Raw genomic sequence first — 25,126 nt, forward strand, 5'->3', positions numbered from 1 at the left:
TGTTACGCCAACCAAGCCTGGCCACAATGACGCGAGATTTCTGCCGGAGATGTGCGGAGATGGGAGTGGATGCGACAAATTTGTGGGGTAGTGGTACAGACGGTTTCGATGGTTTCGTGTACGGCGGCCTTGCCCATCTTTAGTCATACTCAATGTGTCCGATCCTGAGGAGACTATCATGGTCGTTCTCCGATGGAACTTCGAGGAGCTCCAACTCCAAGTGGACGCAAAGGGTCATCAGCCATGTTAACCTGAAGCTGCTCAGTGACAAGCGTTTAACCTATGATTGACTCGTAAAATTCCGATCGGGTGGCTATATTGTCAACAAAAATGCCCAAATGCAAGTCGAAGACGAGGTTTCTACCGGCGACGTGCGCATGGACGCTGTTAATCACAGCGACAACGTTGTTTTTCGTGTTTCCGTGAGTACGATTCCCTGCTTTGCGTGTAGACTCATTAAGCCTAATTTCGATGTTTGTCACAATATTAAGTGTGTCAGGCGAGTAAGGAGCGGCCGGAAAGGCTGCGTTATGGGCGAGGTCGTTAGCATTTGCGGGGCGCATGCACCCGCGACCCCACGTGTATTTGTGGCGTTCAAAGGGATCGGGTCCTTTGTGGTCTGTGGTCGCAGCCCGTGGTTCTCTACAATGGTTCAGTCAAAATTACGAAATTCGCCACTCGTTTTATTTGGAATTAGCCAGCCATCCTACTTTTTTCGCAGTTAATGTTTTTGCTTTGTTCTCACTTAAAGCAGTACATCTGGGCTTTCAGTATGAGACACGCGCGAACAAGTTGACAGCTCGAATCTCCGGAACGCCGGACACAGTAGATCGTTTCGCCTCTGTGGTGTTTGAATGGTGTCGGATTGCTGATCGTTCCTTGTGTGCTAGCGGTGCTCAGTTTCACGAATGGGGCGTTCGTCGAACACGGTATCAGTGCCTTAAGAAGCATTGATTCGACGTGAAGTTGCTTTGTTTAGCGCCCCTGTTCGGCATTGCGCTGAAAACGGTGTTGTAGGGAGGAATTACGAAAACGCAATCTTTTTACGTGCCTTATTCACGCGAACAAAGTCCAGCCGACATTTTTTTAGTGTGCCATAACGCGCTTACTGCCCGTTGCAATTGTTATGGTGAGCTAACCGCACGACACGCCTCTCCTCAGATAACAGCAGCTGTCATGTTTGAGGAACGCGACTTCCAACAGCTTACAGCACGAGAAACGACGCTGGCGCGCCGCACTTTTGCCCGCGCAGATAAGTCGCTCGCAGTGCCTATTAAGCTGGTGATTCGGACTACGCATCGCCCTTGCGACAAGGTTTTTCTCGGGCTATTCCAAACACTCGTCAAATCGTGGCAGGCCGTGAAAGACGTCTGATATGTACGATTCTTGTTTTGCCATTATTCATGTAGATGGCCTGCTCGAACAATGCAGGGGAACAGATTGTTTTCTGACAAAAGAAAGCTTGAGTAGTGAAAAGATTAAATGAAAATGCTGGCAATCTCGGTTCACTGCTGCGAGTAGAGTGTTTGGAAAGTGAGTGTAGTGCTTTTGTCGTTCAAGTCGTCTTCACATGACACTTTCAGTTCTGTTTGTCAGCTTCGTATTTTTCGTAGCATTTTGTTTTATGGCATTTCATGAACCTTCTTCATAATGTCATGAATCCAAATGTTCACGCTTCTTTTTCTAGGCGTGCAAGCACAGCATTACTTTTAAATGACCGCTAGTGCTTGCCAACCAACAGATGCAGCAGAGAAAAAGCAGTTCACAAAGACTAAATACAAGAGTTCCTTGAGCCGTTTGGTTTGCCATTACAAACAGATGTTGTACAGCTCTCTAGCTGGCCTGCCAACACCTATAAATGTTAAACATTTCGAAGTGAATTGTGATGGAGGGGAACCTTGCGTTTTCATTTGCTCTATCAGCACGCTGCACTTGTACTTCAGTGCAGCATGAATTGTATTTGTATTTTCCGCCTTCAGATGTGTGGCTTCAAACTAAAGCAGCAGTTTTACTGTATATGACTCTTAGTGTACCTCCTCACAAGTTGTAATTCTTCATTTCATTGAGTGCCATACTTAAACAACAGCAGCAAAAATTTGCGAGCCTTTTAGAGAAATTCTAGAGGCCCGTGTGCTGTGCGATGTCAGTGCACGTTAAAGAACCCCAGGTGGTCGAAATTTCCGGAGCCCTCCACTACGGCATGTCTCATAGCCTTATTCGCTTTGGGACGTTAAACCCCACAAACCAAACCAAAAAACCTTTTACGGCAAGAGCTAGAACACCTCACTCATCATTTAGAAAATAACAAGTGGACGCTGATTATTTTTAAGTGCTAGTAATTCTTGTTACAGTTCTTTTAAATCAAACAGAGATGTGTGGTTGGAATTCGATATTTTGATGAAAAAATGCCTTTTTGTATGCCTCAGCAGGGTCAGTAATGTAACACAACAGCACGCTGGTCAGTTCCATTGCTTTTGGCGAAGAGGCAGTGCAGCTGAGTGGGTCTGAGCACGATTTTTCATGGTTTAACGTTAGCTCTGACATGCTAGGTTTCTGTACGAAGTGAGCTCACATATTTTCTGAGAGTGGGTGATGTCTACGGTGATGTCTTTGCTAGCGGTGATGTCTTTGCTTCAGGCGAATTTCCCACCCTTAATCTCACAAATAAGCTGATTTTTATGCCATCTGCCGAACACAGTAAATAATAACTAGCGAAACAGTGAGCGTGGTAGCACGTCATTGTCTACCGTTGCCCCTAAGGAAAAATTTGCAACCTGTATTAGCACCATTTTTTTTTTTCGTAATTTCAAGCATAGCGAGCACCTTCGATATGGAAATTTTTTCTGTGATAGTTCAGGTGTTTATTTGAAAAGTCACGGCATTTCAGTGTTGCAATTTTCTTTAGTTATGACACGTTGTACGAACTTTTGCACCTCCCTGCATGAAATCAGTCGCAAATATTTTGAGCTGGATTACTTACAAATTATCATTCTCAAGGCCTGAGTCTACTATTCTGGTGGAAATTATTTAATTTCAATGGAACCAAAAAGTAGCGTGTCAAAGAGTTAAAGCAAGACTTACAACAAATTGGAGCTGCCTTGTATCAATATATTGCTGCCTTCTAATGACAGAGAGGCATTGGAAAGAGCTATTGCAAGATAGAAAGGGCCAAAAAATTAAATACAGATATTTCTTCCATTAGCTGTTTTCACAAGCAAACTGCAGTGACGTCGATACATTCTTTTTTGATACCAATCTCAGGGGCAAGGCCACACTGTCATTGATATCCAAACTATGATCACTGAGTCCTTTTCGCAGATCACACCACAAATTTCAGTCAGGTGGCTGAATAGGAAAAAAATATACCATCTTTAAGTGCCAGTTTTTATGGGCAAGTGATGCAGCTTTTGTTACCTATAAACATCATTATACCCGCAAAGAGTCAAACACTCAGTTTTCACTGAGAACATAGATGGGATGAATTTGTCCTGAGTGTCATTTAAGAACAACCCTTGATATGAAAACTTGGTGAAGGCTGTTTGTAAGGCTGTCTGTAAAAATTGCTTTTCTTTTTTGTTGCAGCTGTCCGGAGTTGACCGGTCGCTACCACTACAGCATCCCCATTTTTCAGGGCTTTGTGACATTTTTTGTGCTTGTGAATTTCTCCCTGGCCACTTTTATGGATCCTGGCATCATCCCAAAAGGTGATTAGTGAATCCTTACAGCAACCACTGCTGTTTTTCGTATTTCTTGTCTCATGCTAGTGCGTTGTATTTATGTTGAGGGCATATCATGTCATTTGTTATGCCTTGTAGTCACTCAGTGCACAGAGAAAGAAAGCATGGCAACCTGCTTTAAAAGATGGATTCGCATATCTGTCTTCTTTCACACGGCTGTTTCCGTTGTACTAAAGGTTTGGGTCCCATAACTTCGCCTCACAGTGGTCTTTATAAGGTTTGACCTCACTTGCTAGAGATTTGACAATGATTGCCCAAGTATTGACAGTGTCATGACATGCACAGTGTATTGTTTCACCTGTCTTGTGATGGCATTAGACTGGCTGCGTGCACTTCATAGGTTTTGTTGCCTTCAAAATGGACAATTTTAAAGATCTATATAGACTACCCCACAGACTCATATTCAAGGTCAGGCCCAGTTTTTGAAACTTGCTGCCAAACATGGGAAGACGTTAGCCTGTACGGCTCTGCCTGGCTCTCTGCCAAGCATTTCTCGGGAGGACAGCATCTTTAGGCCGGCTTCTTGTCTAGTTCGTTCAAACTGAGAGTCTGGCAGGAGGAGCTCCGCTGCTGTCGCCGGTCTTGTCACACAAATGTAGAGGTGAAAGAAGAGACAGCTAAAGATAGTGACCTACGAGTTGTAAGTTGTAGTCTAGTAGGGCTAGCTCAATTCGAGTCTTGTTGGATCAGAGCACTAGTTGGGACCCTGTTAGTAGGAAAGCGGAAAGTTGGGCAAGTTGGATAACGTTCATGATGTAAAAATTTAGCGCACAGGGAACACAAGGGACGGAAAGTAAACGACGCAGACAAGCGCTATCTGTCTGCGTCGTTTGTCGTTTGCAAGCGCTTGTCTGCGTCGTTTACTTTCCGTCCCTTGTGTTCCCTGTGCACTAAATTTTTACACCCTGTTAGTAGGCCATTGATTATGTTTTGCTTTGTCAGTTTTGCAAATTTATTTATTGCAGGAATGACTCAGGGGGCTTGTCACAGACACTGAATACCCTCAGCAGCTTAGAATAGCTGTCATCCCGGTTTTTACATAGGTTATTCATTGCCCCCCCCCCCCCCCCCCCCTTTTTTTTTTCGTTACGTCAGCTTAGTTCTTCCCGTTTTCTCGATGTGATTGTTGACTGCAATAGAAAGGTGATGGGCTCAAATGTTAGTTGAACTGTTTCGAACTCACTAGAAATTGTTTTGCTGGAAAAATGCTGTAAAAGATTATGAACCATCTTGTCAAGTAGCACACCTGCACAGCTTTAAGCACCACTTTCCAGGTGCAGATTGCTTCAGTTGATGTGACCTCAAATGTCTTGTTCCAGTGCCTTTGAACCTTCAGAATATGCTGTGATGAAAAGTAAAATAGTGAGGCATTTGTGTAATTAAGAAGTTGGTTCCTTTCTTTGCCTTGTAACTACTGTAAAATGTTCACTAATATAAAATATAGCTACTTCAGTGGGGATGAACGATGCTACACTAATAAGAAGCTTAGCACATTTTCAAAGCACTCGTGGTATTGTTTGTGTGTCTGTTTTCATTTCCTTTTTTTTGCCACACAGACAAGTCTTCTCATAGCTGATTTGATGAGTGCCATTCAGTTGTTAAAGGTGCAGCATAAGCATTACGCGAGGCCTTCCTTTTTCTTTTATGCCTGAATTGGCTTATGAATTATGTATTGCATAGCAAGCAAGGCGTTATAAAGTTTTCCTATTGTATCAATCATTGCCTTGGTTTGCTTTCTTGCATCTAATATTGTGTGTGAATCTAATGGCTCTTGAAAATTAATGGGAAATCGTAAAAGTAGGATTTTTTATTTCATGTTTGGCTCTTTTTTTTTTGGTAGATTGCTGCGTTCTGCTCACTACGAAACTTTTTTTTTTTTGTTAGGTAGATCGAGTCTTTAGTTGCATGCTCTTGACAGGTTCTCGTAGTGTAGTCCCAATTTCTCCCCTCACCCATAAAGTGTTCTCCCATATTTGACCTATCAGTGTTTTTTTTTACACGTGGTATTTTACTGAAACCAAACTCAAGCACTGGTGTGGGGTTACTGACATATTAAATGCAGACATTGGCATAATGTTTTCTTTCATGTCTCCTAGACCAAGGAGAAGTGGAAGGTTAAAATGGCACGTAATTAGGGCCTTGTATAATCATTGGCTATTACTCCATGCTGTCAGTTTAGCCACAAACTGATTCTCAAGGTGCCTATAGATCCTGCTTTTCTTGTTTTAAAAATTTGGTTTGCCTCTGAGGCACTGCTCATTAATTGCACGTTTTTCGCTTTTGATTGCCTGTTTTGTTTTTTGTTTTCCTTTTCTGTCATAGAAGAGAAATGCACTCGTCAACGCTCATATGCTGTGAAAGTGATCGAGGATATTGCTCGTGAATGTGGGTTTTATCTTCACTTTGCATCTGTTTAGCAGCACATGTCCCGTCTCCTCGTCTGTCTGTGGTGGTGGTCCTGCTCCCCTGTTGGCAGATGTGCAGCCCCCCCAGGCGTGTCCGTTGGTTACAAGAAAAAGTTATAGTTTCACTGCTCCCTACGGCAGGGTTCGGTGTATACTTATTTCGGGTGTATTGGGTCGAGGACTTACCTACAGGACAGGTGAAGAGTTTTTGCAAAGCATTAATAGCAGGAATGCCGTCCACGAGCCTATTTTTAACCTTCGTAATGGAATGAAATCCTCGTTTAGGTCTGCTAGTGAACTGCTTTACAGAGAAAGCAAAAGGCTTTGCTTCGGAAAGTCTTTTACAGCCTTGGCAGGCAATGCAAAATAACAAGAGAGTTCTTTTTTTTTTTTTTACCTTCCTTCATCATTTCTGTGCTGCAGGTACACAGAGTTGTTTTTCACAGATGGCTGCATTCGTCTGTAGTCATTCCCTGCCACTTTATAGACTACATTCACTGTCTGAAAGCTCAGATGGGATTTTGGGTGGAATTGCTATGCTTTTTGTGTGTTGTTTTTGTTTTTCATCTTGTGTGTCTTGTGTTTATAATGTGCAGTCATGTATTTGAGTGTTGCTGTCTTCTGAGAAGTGTGATTGTTGTGTCAACCTGGCCTTAAAGGTGTACAGGCACCTAACATTTGGGTGTGTGGTAATGATGCGTAAGGCATTATTACACGTGGATCACCACCTGGTATTCTCCTAAGACCACTAAATAATTTATAATCGAATTTCTTTCTCATGCTGTTTTTCGGCTTCGGTTGCAACAGCCGAACGAGGACTGTGACGTCAAAGTGTGGTTATGGGTCGTTTGAAGCATGAAAAAACTGCAATGTACTTGCTGTTTCTACATTCTTTGCCGTTCTGGCTCTTGAGAAAGGCTGGCTTCAGCACTGCAGTGAATTAAAATGATGAATCAGTGATTATATCGACGTTTTTCATTCCTCACATGTCATAAAACCACACTTTGACATCACAGCCATTGTTGGCTGTGGAAACTGAAACCAAAACAGCATGATAAAAAAAAAATTGATTATAAATTATTTACCACTCATAGACGAATACGACGTGGTGATTCATGCATAGCAGCGTCTTCACCATCATTGTAGAGAAGAAAACGTGCCGCCAAAATTAGGTGTCTATACTCGTTTAATATATTTTATGGAAGTGTGAGTTGCTATTACGGCAATTTACTCTTTGCAGCAGTTATGTGAACGTCTATTGAAGAAAAGGAAATGTCCCCAAACTATTTCTCGGGTCAATCTGAAAAAAAAAAAAAAAAGAATTTTGTTCTTCTGCCACTTGTGATAGCAGAATTGTAATTGATTTAAGTTTGAAGGAAAAAGAAAGGTGCATTTGCTGCACGGAGGACAGAACTAGGCTCATCACAGCATTCAGTACAGATGAGTGCTGGCGATGCTTGGCCATGCAAAATTAAGGAATTTTAGTTCAGCGTATGTCTGACGTTGAGGAAGTTTGTATTCTTGGCCACATTTGGGCAAGCTGTTGAATGGAAGGCCTTGTGGCCCCGTGTTCGTCTTCTTTCTCCCCTGCAGACAAGCCATACCACGAAAAGGACGATGACTTCCGCTTCCCGCTGTACAAGAATGTGGAGATCAACGGCATCACAGTCCGCATGAAGTGGTGCACCACTTGCCAGTTCTACCGTCCGCCACGCTGCTCCCACTGCAGCGTGTGCAACAGCTGCATTGAGGTTAGGGTCTTTCTTTCTTTCTTTCTTTCTTTCTTTCTTTCTTTCTTTCTTTCTTTCTTTCTTTCTTTCTTTTCTGTTGGTATATTGGGTGAAATGGGCAGACATGTGGTAAGAGGAAACTGCATACTTCTAGAGCTGCCAGTCCTTCTCAAGCTCTTCACTTTTCCTGTGGGTTTTCTGGGCCCTGTGCAGCTTGCATTTTGCACCTCACCATGTTGCATGTTTTTAGAAGGCGAAGAGAACATATTTCCCGGCAATTTTGAAGCGCCTCATTACTGGAAGCATTTTTGCAGCACCAGTACATGCTCTGGCAGCAAATCTAGTGGGGGATTCGGTATTCTTGAAGAGGGTTGTTCATGATATTTAACTTGTTGGGAGTTGTCAGGCTTGTAGAGACCATACATAGGACATGAGAGGTATTGTGTGGGGGTGTGTTGACATTTCTTCCAGTAATTTAATTTCTTTTTGAAGGCATCTTTCTTGGAGGGAATTTATGTTGACGTACAGAGTGTTTGCATACTCGCAGAATAATGTAAGTTTGATTGTGACCACCTCCTGCGAAGTGGAAGGAGTGCGGAGACACACCGTTGACGCTGTCTGTTAGCGACTAAGAATAGAGAGTTGATGAGTCAGAAAACAGCAGTCCCTCATGTGGAACTTGCCCTTTCTTGTAAATGCTGAGCTAATGACTGGGAGCAGAGATGTTGGTGAGTCAGGAAATAGCAATGCATCGTGTGGAACTTGCCCTTTCTAGTAAGCGGCTGTCGCCTTGGAACATTCTTCTTTGTCGAAAGGTTACAAGCCTGATGTGCGAAATGTATATTCGAGCTAGTGATACAGAAAAAAAGTATGGGAGTGCAATTATACAATCTTGAAACTTTTGGATCTTGAAAAAAAAAAGAAAAGAAGCTTGGTATTGAGGGAAAAGCGTGACAAGCTCTTGCAAGGCCAGAACCACAGGGTTGGTTAACTTCTTTTTCTATGAGAATAAAGAATGGTGCTGCTGGGAAGCAGAAATCTCTCAGCCCTGTCAGATATGTGCTGCACTAGTTTTTTGTGAATCTTGTGTGACTTGCGATCTTTTCTGGGGTTGCCGTGCAACTCGTGGACATGGCATGGGTTTTGTCGGTGCTGTCAGCATTTAAGTGCGGCATTACACATAACAGTGTGCTTAGCATCTACAGTACAACTTCCAATTTAAGTGTTATTTAATGTCTGTGCTTCCGTTTAGGAATTTCACTTTACCTTTTAGCCATTCATTATAGTTTCATTTGCAGTGAGCTTGAGTCAGTTATTCCGCAATTGGCTCTCAGTCTGACAAATGCTTAGAAACTGCAGATTATTCTTCTGCATTGCAGGTTTTGTTAAACCATGACGCACCTTTTTTCAAATGCCTCTGTTGCGAGGATCCCAGTCTGGTCGAAAGATGCATAGGTTATGCTCTCTGTAAAGCTAGGTTAGTGTATAATTCGAAGTTCGTTTGTCAGCGTGAAATGCTAGTGTCGTTATGTGTGGAAAGATGGCTTTGTAGTTAGTCTGGGAGCACAGCTCGTGAGCCTGTGTTGAAAAGGCCTTCTTCGTCTTGATTCTTCTTGGCCGCCCTTGCAGACGTTTGACCACCACTGCCCCTGGGTGAACAACTGCATAGGGCGGCGCAACTACCGCTACTTCTTCCTCTTCCTGATATTTCTCAGCACCCACATGATTTCCATCTTTGCCCTGTGCCTCGTGTACATCCTGGACAACCGCCAGCGCCTCAACAGTCACCACAGCATCATCACGTATCCTTGTCTTGCCTTCTTGTCTTGCCGTGCTTTTGTTGAGCGTCCACCTAACTACCCCTGGTGAGGTAAATGCTTGATGAAAATGGATTCAAGAAGGGGGCTTAGTTGGGCTGGTTGCTGCATGCTGATGGAAGCGACGGAACGCCGCTAACAGACAGGATGCGACGGAAGAGAGCACAAACGCATGCGCTGTGTCTGTGTCTTCTCTTTCGTCCCGTCTACTAGCACTTTTCAGTTGTTTCCATGAAAATGGAACTTCGCCCTCTGTGAAGTTAATGCTCAAGGAAAACATGGTTCATTTTGCCCTCTAGAACTAGTTGTGTTCAGGTTGTTTTGTGTCTTCACTTTATATCTGCTTTTGCACTTTATTGTGGTCTTCATGACATTGTGCTACTGCAAAACGAACAAAAAGGTGTTGGTGTTTATGTGCACATTGGAACCTTCCTTGACTTGAGCTTTGCGCCACCACCAGAATGGCCATCATAGTGATCTGCACCATACTCTTCATCCCCATCTTGGGCCTTACGGGGTTTCACATAGTTCTAGTCTCCCGAGGCCGAACCACAAATGAGCAGGTGAGAGCGACTGTCCACTCCGCTTTGACGAAAATCACAGGTCCTAGGTCAGCGTTTTACAACTGTTGCAGTGGAGTTTTTGTTTTAGTGTGGTTCGGGGTGCTGTTTGCCATTACGAGTCATGCTCTGCTGGGTTAGTTGGTTTGGTTCCCTATAGTTCTTATATCCCTGTCACACAGGCACTTCAAAAGGCTGTTGGGTTGGGAGCCTTCGAGATTCACTGTCGGTATCGAAATCGAAGGAGTTGTGCCACTACTACTGGGCAAACTCGATTGCCATCGAGTGATTCCATCGTCTCACACCAGAGAGCTCTGGTGCCACAGTTGCTGGCAATAATCTTCCCTCAAGATCTTGATAAAGATCTTTATAGAGTTCCCTCCTTACTGATACATTTCACTTGAGCTGCTCTTATGGAATTATGAGAATATGGAGTCCATATGGTATGGAAATATATATGGAAATTCATTTTCTGTATGCTGTCTGTAAACATTCTATATAATTTCTATATGATTTTTATATTTTGTGAAAGTGGTGGAGGTACGAAAGTGGTGCAGGCAGGGGCTATTATTTTTCATTCATTTATTTCACCCAGCTATATTTACTGCCATCACACACACACAGTCTCATCGAAAACCATGCGAAATCACCGATGGCAGCACGACACACTATACATGTGCGTGCCCACAGACAGTGTCATAGAAAATCCGTGTCATCATTGGTCTGTGCGCTGCATAGCACTGTAGCACTCGCAGGTCCATGCGGGAAAGCTACTCTGCAGATATGTGCTGAGGGAGAGCCAGCTTCTTGAATCGTCCAGTGTGGCCTGAAGATCAATCTATCGCATGTCACTGCTAATTATTGTACAATTTAGCCGTACTTTTATCTATACGTTCACCTTGTAGCTTTAGAGTGCTCTGAAATTATTCGGTATAATGGATAATTCGATCTAACCCAGTTTGATATAATCGGGTTCAAATGTAGTAGCACTCGGTTTACCTTTGAGTCAATAGACTATTGATTCGAGGGCCTTTGAAATGACTACAGTGTGGTATTACTATGCACAAAGATGCAGACACAGAAAAAAAAATGACACACAGCACTGTGTGCATCTCCCTCTCTTCAGTCTGTCCATGTCTATGTGCTGTAAAATTGCAAGAATGAGAAACCAATCGGCCCAACAAAATTTGATTCTCAGTCAACACTCTGTACGCCTTTCTTATTTCTGTCTGTCCAAGTTTTCGTGCATTGTAAGAACTGGTAGTATGAGTTTGCATTAGTGTTTTTGTCATTGCTGGGATTGGCCAGCTTGCGCGGATGATGATAAAAGAATTCATTTGAGGCTGAAGTTGAGGGTAACACTCTGCAGATGACACATTTGTAGTCTGAACCCTTAACTTGGCTGTCTACCTCATATTTGAGAAATTGTTTTGTGACACTAACCTTAGTGGATGGTGTCTGCTTTCAAGAAGTCCTTATGCATTAATGGCTGTTACTAACCATTTTTGTGTGCATGCGCTCACAAGCACACTAAATGACAAGCTGACCAACTGGACACTACTTTTCTACTTGCAAGAAATTAGCATGCAGGACAGCCCCTTCAGATCAGAAAGACATACTATGCTATTTTGTGAAAGAAGCCAACAGCCACAGAAACCAAGGGGCACAGGGGATTTTTTTTTTAATTTATTTATTTATTTTGTGGTGTTGAACAATTTAGAATATTACTGAATATGTTATCGCTTAAAGCTAATTGATTAGAAAAGCAGAAGAAAAAACAACCACATGCCGCCGGTGGGATCCGAACCCACGACCTCCGAATTACACGTCCGGTGCTCTTGTGTAATTTTGTGTAATTTTAAGTAACTAAAATGGGCATTTCACAGCCAAAGAAGTTGGGGTGAACATTTCAGCTCCTCACTGAACCACGAACATGCTGAACTTTGCTGAAACAATTCTGTTGAAGGAAGTACACATTCATGTTTGTTTTTCTGGGTCTGTTCTATGGATGGTGTACTAAAAGGTGATTGGGCATAACACGACCCTAGTGTGACATTTTAGTTGGCTGTGGTAGAAGATTTTGACTGTGATTCAGGAAGGAATGGAGAGGCTGACCAGTGAAGAGTAGTCGTCGCAAGCAGACCATTGCTTGAGAATTGATCGTTGCACTGATCACAAACGTTGAATCTGTAGATAGCACTAACCTCTTCACAGTATTTGAAGCCAAAATCATTGGGCGGTCTTATTTTTGGCTCTTTATGCCGCATATTTTTTTTTTACATCAGGGATGTTTCGTACTGTCTTGGCCAGGCTGTGCAGAAGTTCACATCTCCGTAACTAAATAGGTTTTATTTTATTTTTTTCCATTTTTTAAGAATCAGTAGTGTTGTGAACATTAAACGTTTTCTTAGCATACGAATTTCATGAGGCAGTCGTAGGCATCAAATTTGACAACTTTTTGGAGATTGTGCAGTACAGAGACACTCAAGATGCTGAAGGCAGCATGGTTGAGTCCCATTCCATTCCTCATATTGTGCCGTGAAAGTATCGTTCATAGGGAATGTGCTGAGCTTCTAATTGTACCTGCTCCTCCATGTCTGGGGTTTGACGGCACATGTTGTGCTGCAGCCTGATAAATGTCCTTTGTTTCTCATGGTTGTGTGTCTTTCTGTCTAGGTCACAGGAAAGTTTCGAGGTGGCTACAATCCTTTCTCAAGAGGCTGTTGGAACAATATTTGCTATACTATATGTGGGCCTCAGTACCCAAGGTGAGCTGCTTGAATTCTGAATGAAGGTCATTCACTGGCTTTGAACACAGTTTCTCAAAAATTACCTGGAGAGAAAAGGAATGCTGTGGCCATTCATCTACCATGGGCAGATGCAGGAAAGGCAGGACATGCATCCTTTATGTTCAGCTTGTATAGTGTTCACCAGAAAGTGTGGATTTGGTGTGACTTTTACGGTGCAAACCTCCAGTAAATTCTTTAATTTTTGTACGAGCCTAATACCAAACATACACTTGTATTGAATTTATTAAAGTGGAAATCAGGAAATTTAATTTTCAAATAATTTTAGAATTAAATCTGCGCACTGCGGGGACCACTGCGTAGCGGTTCTCGTTCTGCCGCAGAATCATGTTTTTGGCCTAACACTAGCCAAGTTGAATGGAAGTGTCCCCTACCTGATGTTCCCAAGGTGGATAAATTGCTCTTTACGAAACTCTCAAAAACACTGAGATCTTTTTTTTCTTTTGGCAGTTTTAAGAAATTGTATTGCTTCTTAGCCTGCGTAAGCTTGAATGTTTCAATCAGATGTGTTGCCATTGAACCTAGAGCTACCTTAGCAGTATGCACTGTTTTCACGTGCTCACCTGGATGGAGCTTCAAGAAAGGAATGCTTGTGAGGCTTTGTGCTGTGTGATCGGTTACATTTGTGCATGCGGTTCTTGTCCCATACGGGCATTGTCGTCTCTCTGCCTAGCATTTGTATAGGTTGGACACAAACTGCGTGCAGTGCAGCTCTGTGTTTGCATGTATGTGGAAAGCTGTGAGCCAACTTACAGTTGTGCAGAGACTGAAGCAAAGCAGTACACCAAGTGATAGACATGTCATGAAAGCTGGTTGAAGCAAGCTAGTGCGTGTGAACACAGAGACATTGCATGAAGGCCACTGCATAGATACTTTTTGAGGGTTTGCTACCATCCTTTAACTGTCAGCGTGGGTCTGTGTGTCTGCTTGACGGAAGCATTCCTGACGAGCAGTGTCTTGTTCTTCCCTCGCCGCAGCTACGCCAGTCATCGCAAGAAAGCCAAGAAGACAGTAGCCACTCCTCCCTGCTCCAATCTTCTCAAGAAGAATGACAACCAGGTGAAGATCTACACGGACAACAATGCCACCAACATGCGCAGCCCCATGGGCAATGCATACAACAAGGTGAAGGTCTGCCTGCCCTATTCCGTTGGCTTTCTCTCCGTGTCTTTAGTTGTCATGGCTTCAGGGGTGCATGGATCTGCCCTTGAGTTGTTGTTTGTGGTCTGTGTGCTTGTATTCTGTTTAGGTGGGACTTGACTCATTTATTGGCAGCACATTAACCAAAGTGTGGATCTGTTGGCCACAACTGCTAGAGAGCACCTCCATTTCTTGAAAAAGTCTGGCTTGTGCTGCTTAATGTGTCACAGCTTCCTGATCTATAGTCTGATGCAAGTCGGGAATGCAGAAGCAAATACCCCTTAGAGGAGGTCTTTCAGCCAACATCATTGACTGATTGTCACAGCGTTCTAGTTAACCTCATTTCACAGAGGCATCTGCCAGTCTTGTGCGATTTCACACCAGTGGATTGACCCGGACATCATAAGAACCGGTCACCATCATTAGCTAAAGGGCCTCTTTTGAGGGGCATTCACCACTGCCTTCTTGAGTTGTGTGCAACTATAGTGCGTCCAGTATCTGTAGATGGTGAGGAATCAACATTTGTATATCATTCATGCAAGAAAGCAAGCGTGGCCCTTCTACCCCTTGCTCTTTCGGTCTGAGGCAGGCAGATATCCAGGGGAAAGCCTGGGGGGCTCAGGTCTCCCTGAAGTCACCCTCCCCTGTTCTCGATACATAAAATTAACTTGGGACCCCTACCGAAAATAACTTCTGGCTACGTGCCTGGTCTGAGGTCTTCTCTTTTGGGTTTGTGGGGAAGCTGCTTAGCATAGTGGCAATTCGGCAACGAGTCGCAGTTCTCCAGAGAGTTGGGGGAAAGGAGAAGTGCAGTTGTTGTATTTATTCTTGGCTATCATGTGCACGAGGCCCTTGAGATTTGCACTTCTGTAAACACAATGCTGAGCCTTCCTTTTCTTTTTTTTTTCCTGGACCTTCACGTGCGTATTTGTGGTATTCCCGGCAGAACTCATTGGTATTACAGTATGTGGTGTGCACAGAATTGGATCGCAGGCTGCTTCATTACATGACTTAACTTTTGCAAATAATTATTCTAATGGCTACTTGTGCGATGAAAAGAATTTTTATGTGGTTGTGAATAACTGCGGGCACATAAGTTCTGCCTTTGTGGCTGCATGCCTCAGAATGTTTGTACTAATAATTAGTCTTGTGGAGAAAAACTAGGTGTAGAACAATAGATCATTGTGGATTGTTGCAGTGGCATTGGACACTTGGTAGTCTTTGAGATCGAGAACTTGGGCACTATCATCTGTTGTGTATGTGTCCGTGCTGTTTTTTTTTGTTTGTTTGTTTTCTCAAGGATCATTTTGTGCATGACAACCTGCACTGAATGGATAGGCAGGAAATTTGTCTTTGAATCTACTCGTTACTGCTGCATTAGTGGGCTAGACTCTATTTTTCAGGCATGCGTGATGCTGGGGCAAATTTTCATGCTTCACTGAAGAAGTAGTCCATGTAAAGAAGTCAGATTTCTCGCTCAGTTTTGTGCAGTGCTTACAGGCTCTATCAGTTATCACCAGGTGTGCAGTTCCTAAGTCATCCCTATCTTGATGGCACAAGCTCATCAGCATATACAGTAAAGCCTTGCTTACTGTAAAACCTCGCTGTTGCGTTAAGGGGGACGAGGGTCTTAAAACTAACTTTTTTATTTATGGCTAGAATCTTATGAAATTTTGCACACAGATGCATTTTTCTCTTCTGATTCCAAATATGTAATCATAATTGAGCTGGTGGTCTTAAATCTTAGAATGTCTAGAATGCAATTAGCTAATTTCTTATGCAGCTTTAATGAACTTTCTCAATGCATTTTGTTGCTTTTAATCACATGAACTGATAGCCAGAGAGTTCCCATATTTGATGACATTCTTTGTTTTTCTCTAAAGGGATGTCATCGCGATATATTACGTCGAGAGTAAAAGTCACAGTATTTGACACTGCAGCTTGTTAAGCTAATTGTAAATTGCTATTTATAAGTGGCCTAAACAAAAAAAGTAAGAATGTCATCGGGTATGGGAATTCGCTGGCTATCAATTCATGTAATCAGAAGCAACAAAATGCAATGAGAAAGTTCATTAAAGCTGCGTAAGAAATTACCTAATTACACTCTAGAATTTAAGATAACTTTTGATCTAAGACAACCAGCTCAATTATGAATACATTTTTAGAATCAGAAGAGAAAAACACATCTGTGTGCAAAATTTCATGAGATTCGAGCCATAAATAAAAAGGTCAGTTTTAAGACCCTCGTCCCCCCTTAACGGGTGCTGCGTTTTCATGAGCCAGTCCTGTCCAAGCAGCCACAGAAACCCATGCAGTACAGACTCTGTGGTTGCGTCACAACTGTGGCAGCTTTCCAGCATGCTAGGTTGGCTACATATAGCGCTCGCGGAACGGCGACAGAGCCAAAGCGGAACTTTAGACTCCATCGATGTTTAGCCGCCACCATGTTCGGCGGCTTCTGGCGTGTTGTGCCGATGCAGAAAACACTTACGGGCAGCATGAGTCTTGTTGCGGCTTTTGGTGCAGCTCCATTGCCACTGCAGCGAACGACTGAAGGTGCAAGTGCGAAACTATGCCACAACAAACGCGGCGCAGGGAGCACTGCACGAGATACAGTTGTGTGCTGGTTGACCCTGAAGCTTAATAGTGCGATCTGTACTACACGAGTCCAAACAAGCCCCCCACTACAGGAGGATTTAGCTGTGAAACGTCGAACGCAGCCTTGTAGCATGCAACAGTTGCAACTCGGAAGTCCTTCACATGGTTGAACAATGTTTCACGCCTGCTTTTTTGTTTTGTTATGTTCAGTTTTCGAATGGTCTAAAAACCCACACAACTCTAACATTTTTCGCGGTCTGGTGGGCTTCAAAGCAACGAGGTTCTACTTAACATGACTGGCTCCCAGAGATCCTGGTTATTAGACTGTTGGTCTCTTGGTGTTTGCTCTGAAAGTGTTGTCCTGCTTGCAACTCTTATCCTGTTATTGGAGCCCACTTATATGGTTCACTGCTTTTCAAAAACGTTGATGAGCATTGCAAGGCTCAAGGTTGACTTCATTCATGTCGATGTGTAGTTAAAACAGCACAGATTGTGTTGCATCTCGTGTGCGCCTTACCGGCATTCAGCAATTTGTGATCAAGGTTTAGACGCGTGCACTTGACTTTACACCAAGTGAAATTACAAAACAGAAATTATATGTTGAGAATGGGCCCAAACCGTCCCTTGTTGTTGGGAAGTTAGCATACTCATCAGGTAGAGCGCACTGCTGTGAGCATCTTAGCCAAGTTGGATTTCAGTAGCTTTTTTTTTTCTGCAAAAACTATTGCATTTAAAATTTAATACAGTACGTGAATGCAAAGCTAAGTAACTGTGCTTTTTAGGCATATAAGTATGAATAACAAATTGCGCTTTGGAGCAGAAAATTTTATTTGCCAAAAACAAGCTTTCAGGAAACACAACTTGAGAAGACACGCTAACAGCTAAAAGGAAAAAAACGTTATGAATTTTTTGAAATTCTGAAATATGCAAAATGTTTGATGTTCTATTGGCCACTACTTGTGAAAAAAACAAACTTCTATCCTGAATAGCATTCTTGCTTCAAAGCAATAACTGGAAACCCAATAGTTGGGCACCAGAGCATGACTGCCTGTGTTTCAGGCTGTTTTTCGTCATCACCGATGTCAGAACTGATTTCTCGAGAAAAGGCAGTAGTACCTTCAGACTTGCTTCTGCTCAGGTCATCGATAAAATTAATTGCAGAAAAAGTGGAGTCCTGAGATACGCAACGCTTTAGACCGCGTGTTGCACAATTGGAGGCTGCAAGCAACTTCGACGCTACCGCGTCTTCTGAGCCTGGGCACATTCAAAAATGCTGCCTTGCAGGAAACAAAGAACTGCATTGAAGTTTTATTTGTGTAATTACATGCCAGATGGCGCAGCATGCCCGTAAGCAACGCAGATGGCTCCCAAGTCCATCGGCGAAGTCGCCGTTAGCGGGAAAAGAGAGAACTACACCAGAAACGAAACTTCGGGTCTTTGACTACAGGTCAGATACGCAACGAGCCCATAAGCAGCACGAAGGTTCCGAAATCTGTGCACAAAATCATTGTTAGTGGGCTGACGATGCTTGATGTGTGTGTGCTAAGGAAAGAGTTAAAAAAGCAACAACTAGAATAAAGGGTTGGTACACCGTGATGGCCCAGCATAATGAGCAGTCTGAAAAGGTGCCGTAACTTTTACAGAAATGAGCATACAATAATAGCCCTGAGATAGCAGGTCCTAGACTCAGAATTTTTTTGATGGCATTAAGCCTAATGTTCTCTTTCGTTGTGATCATGCTGGCAGTTGGGCAGATGGGTAAATGGTATGAAGGGACAGCTAGCGCTACCGAACCTTTGATTTCCCCCCCCCCTTGTGTTAAATTTTTCCTCTCAATTCCGCTCTTGAAGCCTCGCGTTTCTCATCCATTCGTGCGTTCTTCCCGGCAAATCGATGTTGTCACAAAGCATAGAGTGATCAGCAGGGACCTTTAGATTGAAGGCACAGGTAGAGAGATCAGAATAGGCAGGAAAAACACATGCTGCACAGTCAGTCAAACCTTGGATATAGTTATATAGTTATATAGTTGGATATAACCAATATTCGTAATATAAAATTTGGTCTTTACTTGAGAAGTGGAGATAACTTGCCCCACATTTTAGCAACATTTCAAAGGTGCTTGTGGCGATTCACCACCAGTCACTTGAGTTCTGAGGCAAATCCTGCCACCTGCCATCCGAACAAGCACCTCTCGGGGCTGGGGAGTTCGACGTATCCGTTTCATGGCCAGTCGCGTACAGTATGTGAAGTAGAAAATGCATGTTTTTGTGAAGGATATTTACGGAGTGCTTTATATAGCCAGTAATTCATAATATCCATGTTCATTATATTGAGCTTTGACTGTACTTATGCACAAGGAATAAGATGTACAGTAAAGGTTAGGTACAACATATAGTGTGCGTTGCGTGCAAACTGTACCAACTGTTTGTTGGTAGCGGAAATATTCTCTCATAGAGCTTGTTCATGTCACATCAATAGCCCAGCGTGCCTATGGAGGCAACCATGGCGGTGCAACAACATGGCAGTTGAATGCAAAGGCAGTCACGATGTGACTGCATGAGTGGGGTAATCCGCTTGTCCAAATACTGCCCCCCCCCCCCCCCCCCCCCCACAGCCTTAAATGAAAGAAAGGGGTCGAAGTGAATGTCAGGGCCTCCAGTTCACGTCTTTCGGGAAACAGGATAGTGTGGGACAAAACATGGATGCTCTCAAGCTGCACATGTCGCCCTCTGTGCTGAATCCTGCTTCAAAATCTATCATGTTAAGAAAAACGTGAGAAGCGAAAGAATTGGACTTTGAGATGTCATAAACATCTAATGGCGTCCACTGAGATATGAAGTTGGGTTAGTTCTGTTCGTTTTGTGCGACAGATTGCTGCATTCATTTTTGGTGAAGAAACTCCTCAGGGCATGGTTGGCAAAAAAAAACCCTAGTTAAGGGGTTAAACAAAAAAGCTATTCTCAAAAACAGAGCTGAGCTAATGCGTGTGCTGCACTTTTCTGACACACTTCGTTTTATTCTTTCCTTCATGAGCTCTGGCTTGCTGACATTTTCTTTTGTCTCTCTTTTTCTCTCTCTCTTCCCTCCTCTCTTTTTTTAAGATATATAATGTCACGCCTGTCTGATTGGACACTTTTCCTCCAGGTCAGAACATGCCGTAGATGCCATTGCGGCGCAACTTTTTTTGTTAAGTCTCTTTCTGCCTGCGGCATTTCACTTAGCCTAATGTGTACTGCATTTATCTCTTTCTTTTTTTTTCCTTTTTCTGCATTGCTGGAGATCTTGGTAGTTTCTTGAGCTTTCTTGCCTGGCGCCTAACAGTTTCGTAGGCTATGTACTTTTTGCTCTTCATTGTTTGTTTTGTTTTTAACTCATTCATGTACGTCTAGGCCACGCTTGGTGTGCTTGGCTTGTAGTCGTGGCTGGCATTGAAATAGGCTCAGGTTCCTGTTGATCGTTGGTGCAGTACGAGTACTGTGTCATTGGTCGTTGGTGCAGTACGAGTACTGTGTCATTGGTCGTTGGTGCAGTACGAGTACTGTGTCATTGGTCGTTGGTGCAGTACGAGTACTGTGTCATTGGTCGTTGGTGCAGTACGAGTACTGTGTCATTGGTCGTTGGTGCAGTACGAGTACTGTGTCATTGGTCGTTGGTGCAGTACGAGTACTGTGTCATTGGTCGTTGGTGCAGCACGAGTACTGTGTCATTGGCGATCACGATCAATGTCTCTCATTTGTAATCTGTGCTGTGGTACAAGTCCAAGGGCGCTATCTTGAGGCAGCTTTTTAATGCTTTGGGGATCTGAGAAGCTTGTGGCTGGCAAAGCCCTTTGTACATATTTTTGCTCGTTAGTTTTTCACAGAGTAGCCTTGATGCTTTTTCATGGGTCAGCTGCTTTGTGAAAGGAACAGCATTGCCGGCATTCAGTGAAATATTTTCTCTCCCAATGTCTTTCTTGCCTTGCTGATGAACTGCTGATGTAGGTTTGTATAAGGTACAGCAGGCATTTTTTAGCTTTGTGTTTTGATCCTGATATGTGTCATTCTCAGCCATCAGTCTTCATTGCAGTTAGCCCTTCAAGAAACGCTACCTGCTTTTTCACAAGCTTATTATTTCACGTGCTTATCAGGTTGTGGCAGTTTCGTTTTGCATTTCTGACGGAAGACAGCTTCATTGGGCTGACTACCTTCTCTGCGAAGGGCATGTTGTCAAAGTGGGTCTTCAAGAATGGTCTAAAAGTAGTGTTGTCAGGTGATTCAGTTTTTTTTAATGTTAATATAGAGTTGTTCAGTAGAGCTGGTCAAACGAAATGGTTAAAAGCATTGTGGCTAATGCCTTTCAGGAATGCAGATGAGTTGCGCCACATCTTGATTTTGCCTAATGTCAGCCTGTGAATTAATGGGCATAGCGAAGGCTCACGTGCAAAGGTACTAACTATAGTGCTGTTTCCTGTGCCCATCACTGTCTGGCACTTTATGTGCAAAGTTATATAAATGTGGCGGCTTCTTGAAGTGTACACTTCATTATATTTTATAAGTGTGAGTGGTGCTAACTAACAGACCAATTTTATACGCATGTCAGAACTTCCTCCTGGTGAGAACTTACCATAGATGCCATTGCGGTGAAGCTTTTTGTTAGCCTCTTTCTGTGTGCGGAATTTCACTTAGCCTAATGTGTACTGCATTTATCTCTTCCTTTTTCTGCATTGCTTGAGATCTTGGTAGCTTCTTGAGCTTTCTTGCCTGGTGCACTGGTTTACCACTTGTCCTAAGTGTGAAGTGAATCGAAACAAGCACTGAATATAGCTACATTCTGGCTGATAACAAAGGGCTTGCCTGTTATAAATTCATGTTTTTTTTTGTGTGTTTTTTTCAGAAATTCTCGGTAAGATTTCAAAATAGTGCGAGTTTTAAAATGGAAGCTAAAGATCTTAGATGTACTACTCTTATCAGCAATGAGCCAAGAGCAGAAGACACCAGACATAAATCCTTTCCATGAAAAATTCCTTTACTTTATACCTCCTAGTATAAACTGACTTTATCTGGATACAAATCACATCTTAAAAATCCGCGCTTAAAAACGCAGTTGCATGCACCGCATTAAAAACTGTAGCTGCTTGTATCTATACTGCACCTCAGCAGGTTTGTCATGGTCATGAGTTTGTATGTTTGTGTTTGTGCATGATTGTTAGTTGCACGAGTAGTAATGCATTGTGACGTATTTGCTACTATATAGTATTCACTAGTGGCATAGAGGTCTTGCTTACGATGCTCCATAAATAAGCATTATTTCTGCTGTTTCAGTCCACTGTACTTGTGTGTGCCCATTGATCTTTCTTGTTATGAAGCTGAGTGCTGAGTAAGTGTTCAATGCTAAAGTGCGTGCTTATTTGTTAATCATAGAATAGCAGCTGAGAGTCGTCGGAAATTAGCATTGTGAAGGTCATTTCGTTTACTGATAGAATTATGTGCTGAATGTTGTTAGGATGTTGTCCGAAGTCCTCAGTTCTCTCTGAATAGAGAAAAATCTTTCTGGCAGTACCTAAAGAGCAGCCAGCCTCTACAGCTAGCCGTCATTCTTTTAGGTCACCAGCTTTCTCTTCACATGTGTAACTGGATTCAAGGATGGTACATAGGCTCACTCTTCCTTATCCTCCTCGCAGATGTCACAAGGCTTGGTCGAGCCATCTGACATCGACACTTTCGAGGCGACGCAGTCCCGTGACTGTGAGCCTTCGCCGCCGCAGCCGTTGCACCATGGCTCCAAGACCAACTTCTTCAGCCCAACGGGGAGTGGCTTCCTGCCCGGAGATGCATCCCAGCACCCGATTCCTCCGAGCAGCCTTGGAGGTGCTGCTCCCTCAAACAGCATCCCCCTGCAGCCTCTGCGCTGGCCACAGAGCCCATGCCGCACGCCACCCCGGAGCCTGACCAGTCCCACGGTCGGCTCGCCGCTGCGCCGCCCGCCGTTGCCATCACCCGGATCGGCACCACGGCGGCTGGGCGGCAGGACGAGTCCCTCGGGCCGCCGGTTCGTCTCCGAGAGTGAACTGGACCAGGCCAATGGCAACTATCCGCCGTGTGCGCCACCTCCCGACCTTTCCGCCAATCGGACACTGCTCGGCTGGGAGGTGAGGCAGCAGCAGCTGCAGCATCCTCCCCGACCCGGGTCGCGGGGAGACGTCAGGGTCACGCCGACTCCGAGTGGTGGTGTGTCAACTGCGCGCCGGTTGAGCGGCGGAGGCACCCCTCCGCAGGGCAAGGGCTCGGTGCTGGAAGGTGTCCATCCGGGACGGGCTGCTCCACGCCGGCCCATGTCATTTGTGAAGGCATTGGAGATGACGGACTCTCTAGAGAAGGGCACTGGCGGAGCGCGGCCTCAGCGTAACACCAGTGCCGACGGCACAGTGCCCGCGTCTGGCGAACGGCGCTCCGTGTATGACATGAACTACGAGATTTCAGTGTAGCTGGTCAGCTTTGTGGTGGTGTGTGCCGCCTTGAACACGGGGCACAGTGTTGAAACCTGTCGTGTCCGTCAAAGTGTTGCAGACCGAGTGGGTGAAACAGAGTCCTTGTTGCTTTGGCATTGTGCCAGATGTTTGTTCCAAGTCTCTGTGTTCAGGCCATCTCTAGGCTGTGGCGTGCCCGCAGAAACCTTCGTGCCATCAGCAGAGGTTGCAGTAAACTCTTGAGCACATTGTCCCTGCTCCGAGGACAGCATCTGATGATTGAGGACTGCACTGGGACAAAGAAAAAGGGAGGGCTTAAAAAGAACTGCCAGGGCTTGGCCCCCTCACGAGCAAAGATTGTGCGCAGGGACCCTGGCCTCCTGAATGACATCGGCTGGCCCTGGTGTACTGTAACTGTATGAAACTGTGAGCTGTTATGTACATTAAGTGCAGCTGTAGAGACATGCTTGTTTTGTTGATTGGTAATCCATGTTTCTTGTTGTTTTCCGTGTTCACGAAGGCACATCTGTAGAGAGAGTCAGCATTGGTGTGCCAAGACTGCTACGTTATTATTGTCATAGTTATTGCCCCACTTTTTTGCTATCTCTTGTAACCTCAAAAGTCAATTACTCTTTTTTTTTTTCCCCCCCTTTTCTTCTTACCGAGCTTGAGTGTTATTTATTGCTGTTGAGACTTTCTCCCTCAGAATGCAGAGCTAGGCAAGCCACCTCTGTCATTATAGCTTTCTGCATGGGCTCGCGAGCGTCCGGCTAAGCTAAGCAAGTGTACAGCTGAGGCTTCTTGAGAGGAACAAGCAGGTTATCTTGTTGAGCAGACACTTTTTGCTATGCTTGTGTGGGCCACTTTAAAATGCTCACTTCTTTACGGCTGTATTTAAATTGTAACAGTGTACATATGTGTGAATATGTCACGGGTCTTGCAGATCTTTTTCATGCACCGCCACACAGTCTGCAGTGTTTGCCACAGCCTTGCCATTTTCGTTTTCTTGGGTTATCAAAAGAGGTGTCATGACTGAAGGAACGCTTTGGTGATTCCTCTCGGGCCTGTGGTCTATAGTATTACCATTTATTTGTCAAAGTGCCAATTCGAAAGAGTAATGTTCGAAAAATGTGATTGCACTGTCCGGCGTGTAGTTAGCAGTTAGGGCCCAAGTAACGTTCTTTCGGGGCCATTCTTTCTCCACTGTTTCCTTTATATGCACTATTAATTTCTTTTTTCTGTGTATGTTGCAGTTATAATGTGCACAGATTCCTCTTTTAATTGTTGGCTTGTCTTTAGAAGGAGTTGTTTCTTTTGCACACTGCACAAAGCAGTTCCGTGTGTTTGAAAATATAAGGATCATCATCACGCACTGGGTGCAGTGAGTTCAGTTGCAGTTGACACTTATACTTAAAGAAGTGGTTTATACACACTGGCAGAGCCCCTTGCTGGCAGGGCATTTTTTTTTTCTTTTTACATACGGTATGTTTGTGCATGCTGACTGGTTGCTGACATTTTAGAGGTTAATAATGATCTAGCATCATTTTTATCTGGTTTGTTGAATAAATGGAATCAGTTGACTGATGTGAAACTGTGCGAGCGTGTGTTTTGCAGTGGTGGGAATCTGATGTGTGGTGGCTCAAGTGATTAGGGCTAGTTGAAAACTGAGTGAGGACGCAGGTGACCGTGGCCCATGTACATAGGCAGTTACAAGCAGAGCATTTGTCAAAGATCACACCTTGTTTTTATCCCATGCACGTTTGGTGGCATGTTTTCAGTCAGATGCATTCAAGAACAGAAAAGAGTATTCTTTAACAATTGGATTTGTGATTGCTGCAGTGCAATTAAAAATGGCTTTGAAATAAAGCTTGCAAGAAGAGCTCA

At 43.8% G+C, this 25,126-nt stretch overlaps 1 protein-coding gene across 3 annotated transcripts; it reads left to right on the forward strand.

Annotated features, from left to right (window-relative positions):
• Window positions 1-10: 10 nt before the first annotated feature.
• On the forward strand, window positions 11-25,126 carry Zdhhc8 (zinc finger DHHC-type containing 8). 3 transcript variants are annotated; one of them, XM_089573672.1, is made up of 9 exons: window positions 11-422; window positions 3,583-3,704; window positions 6,060-6,122; window positions 7,736-7,893; window positions 9,502-9,674; window positions 10,150-10,252; window positions 12,926-13,017; window positions 14,034-14,187; window positions 22,457-25,126. In XM_089573672.1, exons 1-9 carry the CDS (start codon window positions 331-333, stop codon window positions 23,258-23,260), a joined length of 1,761 nt encoding a protein of 586 aa, XP_089429798.1. In that variant the 5' UTR covers window positions 11-330; the 3' UTR covers window positions 23,261-25,126. The 3 variants fall into 3 exon arrangements, with proteins under 3 accessions (XP_089429798.1, XP_089429799.1, XP_089429800.1); XM_089573673.1 differs by having other exon boundaries at window positions 14,034-14,181; XM_089573674.1 differs by lacking the exon at window positions 6,060-6,122.

This window comes from Amblyomma mixtum, chromosome 2 (genome assembly GCF_055824585.1).
Source record: "Amblyomma mixtum isolate Tamu chromosome 2, ASM5582458v1, whole genome shotgun sequence".
NCBI lineage: Eukaryota > Metazoa > Arthropoda > Arachnida > Ixodida > Ixodidae > Amblyomma > Amblyomma mixtum.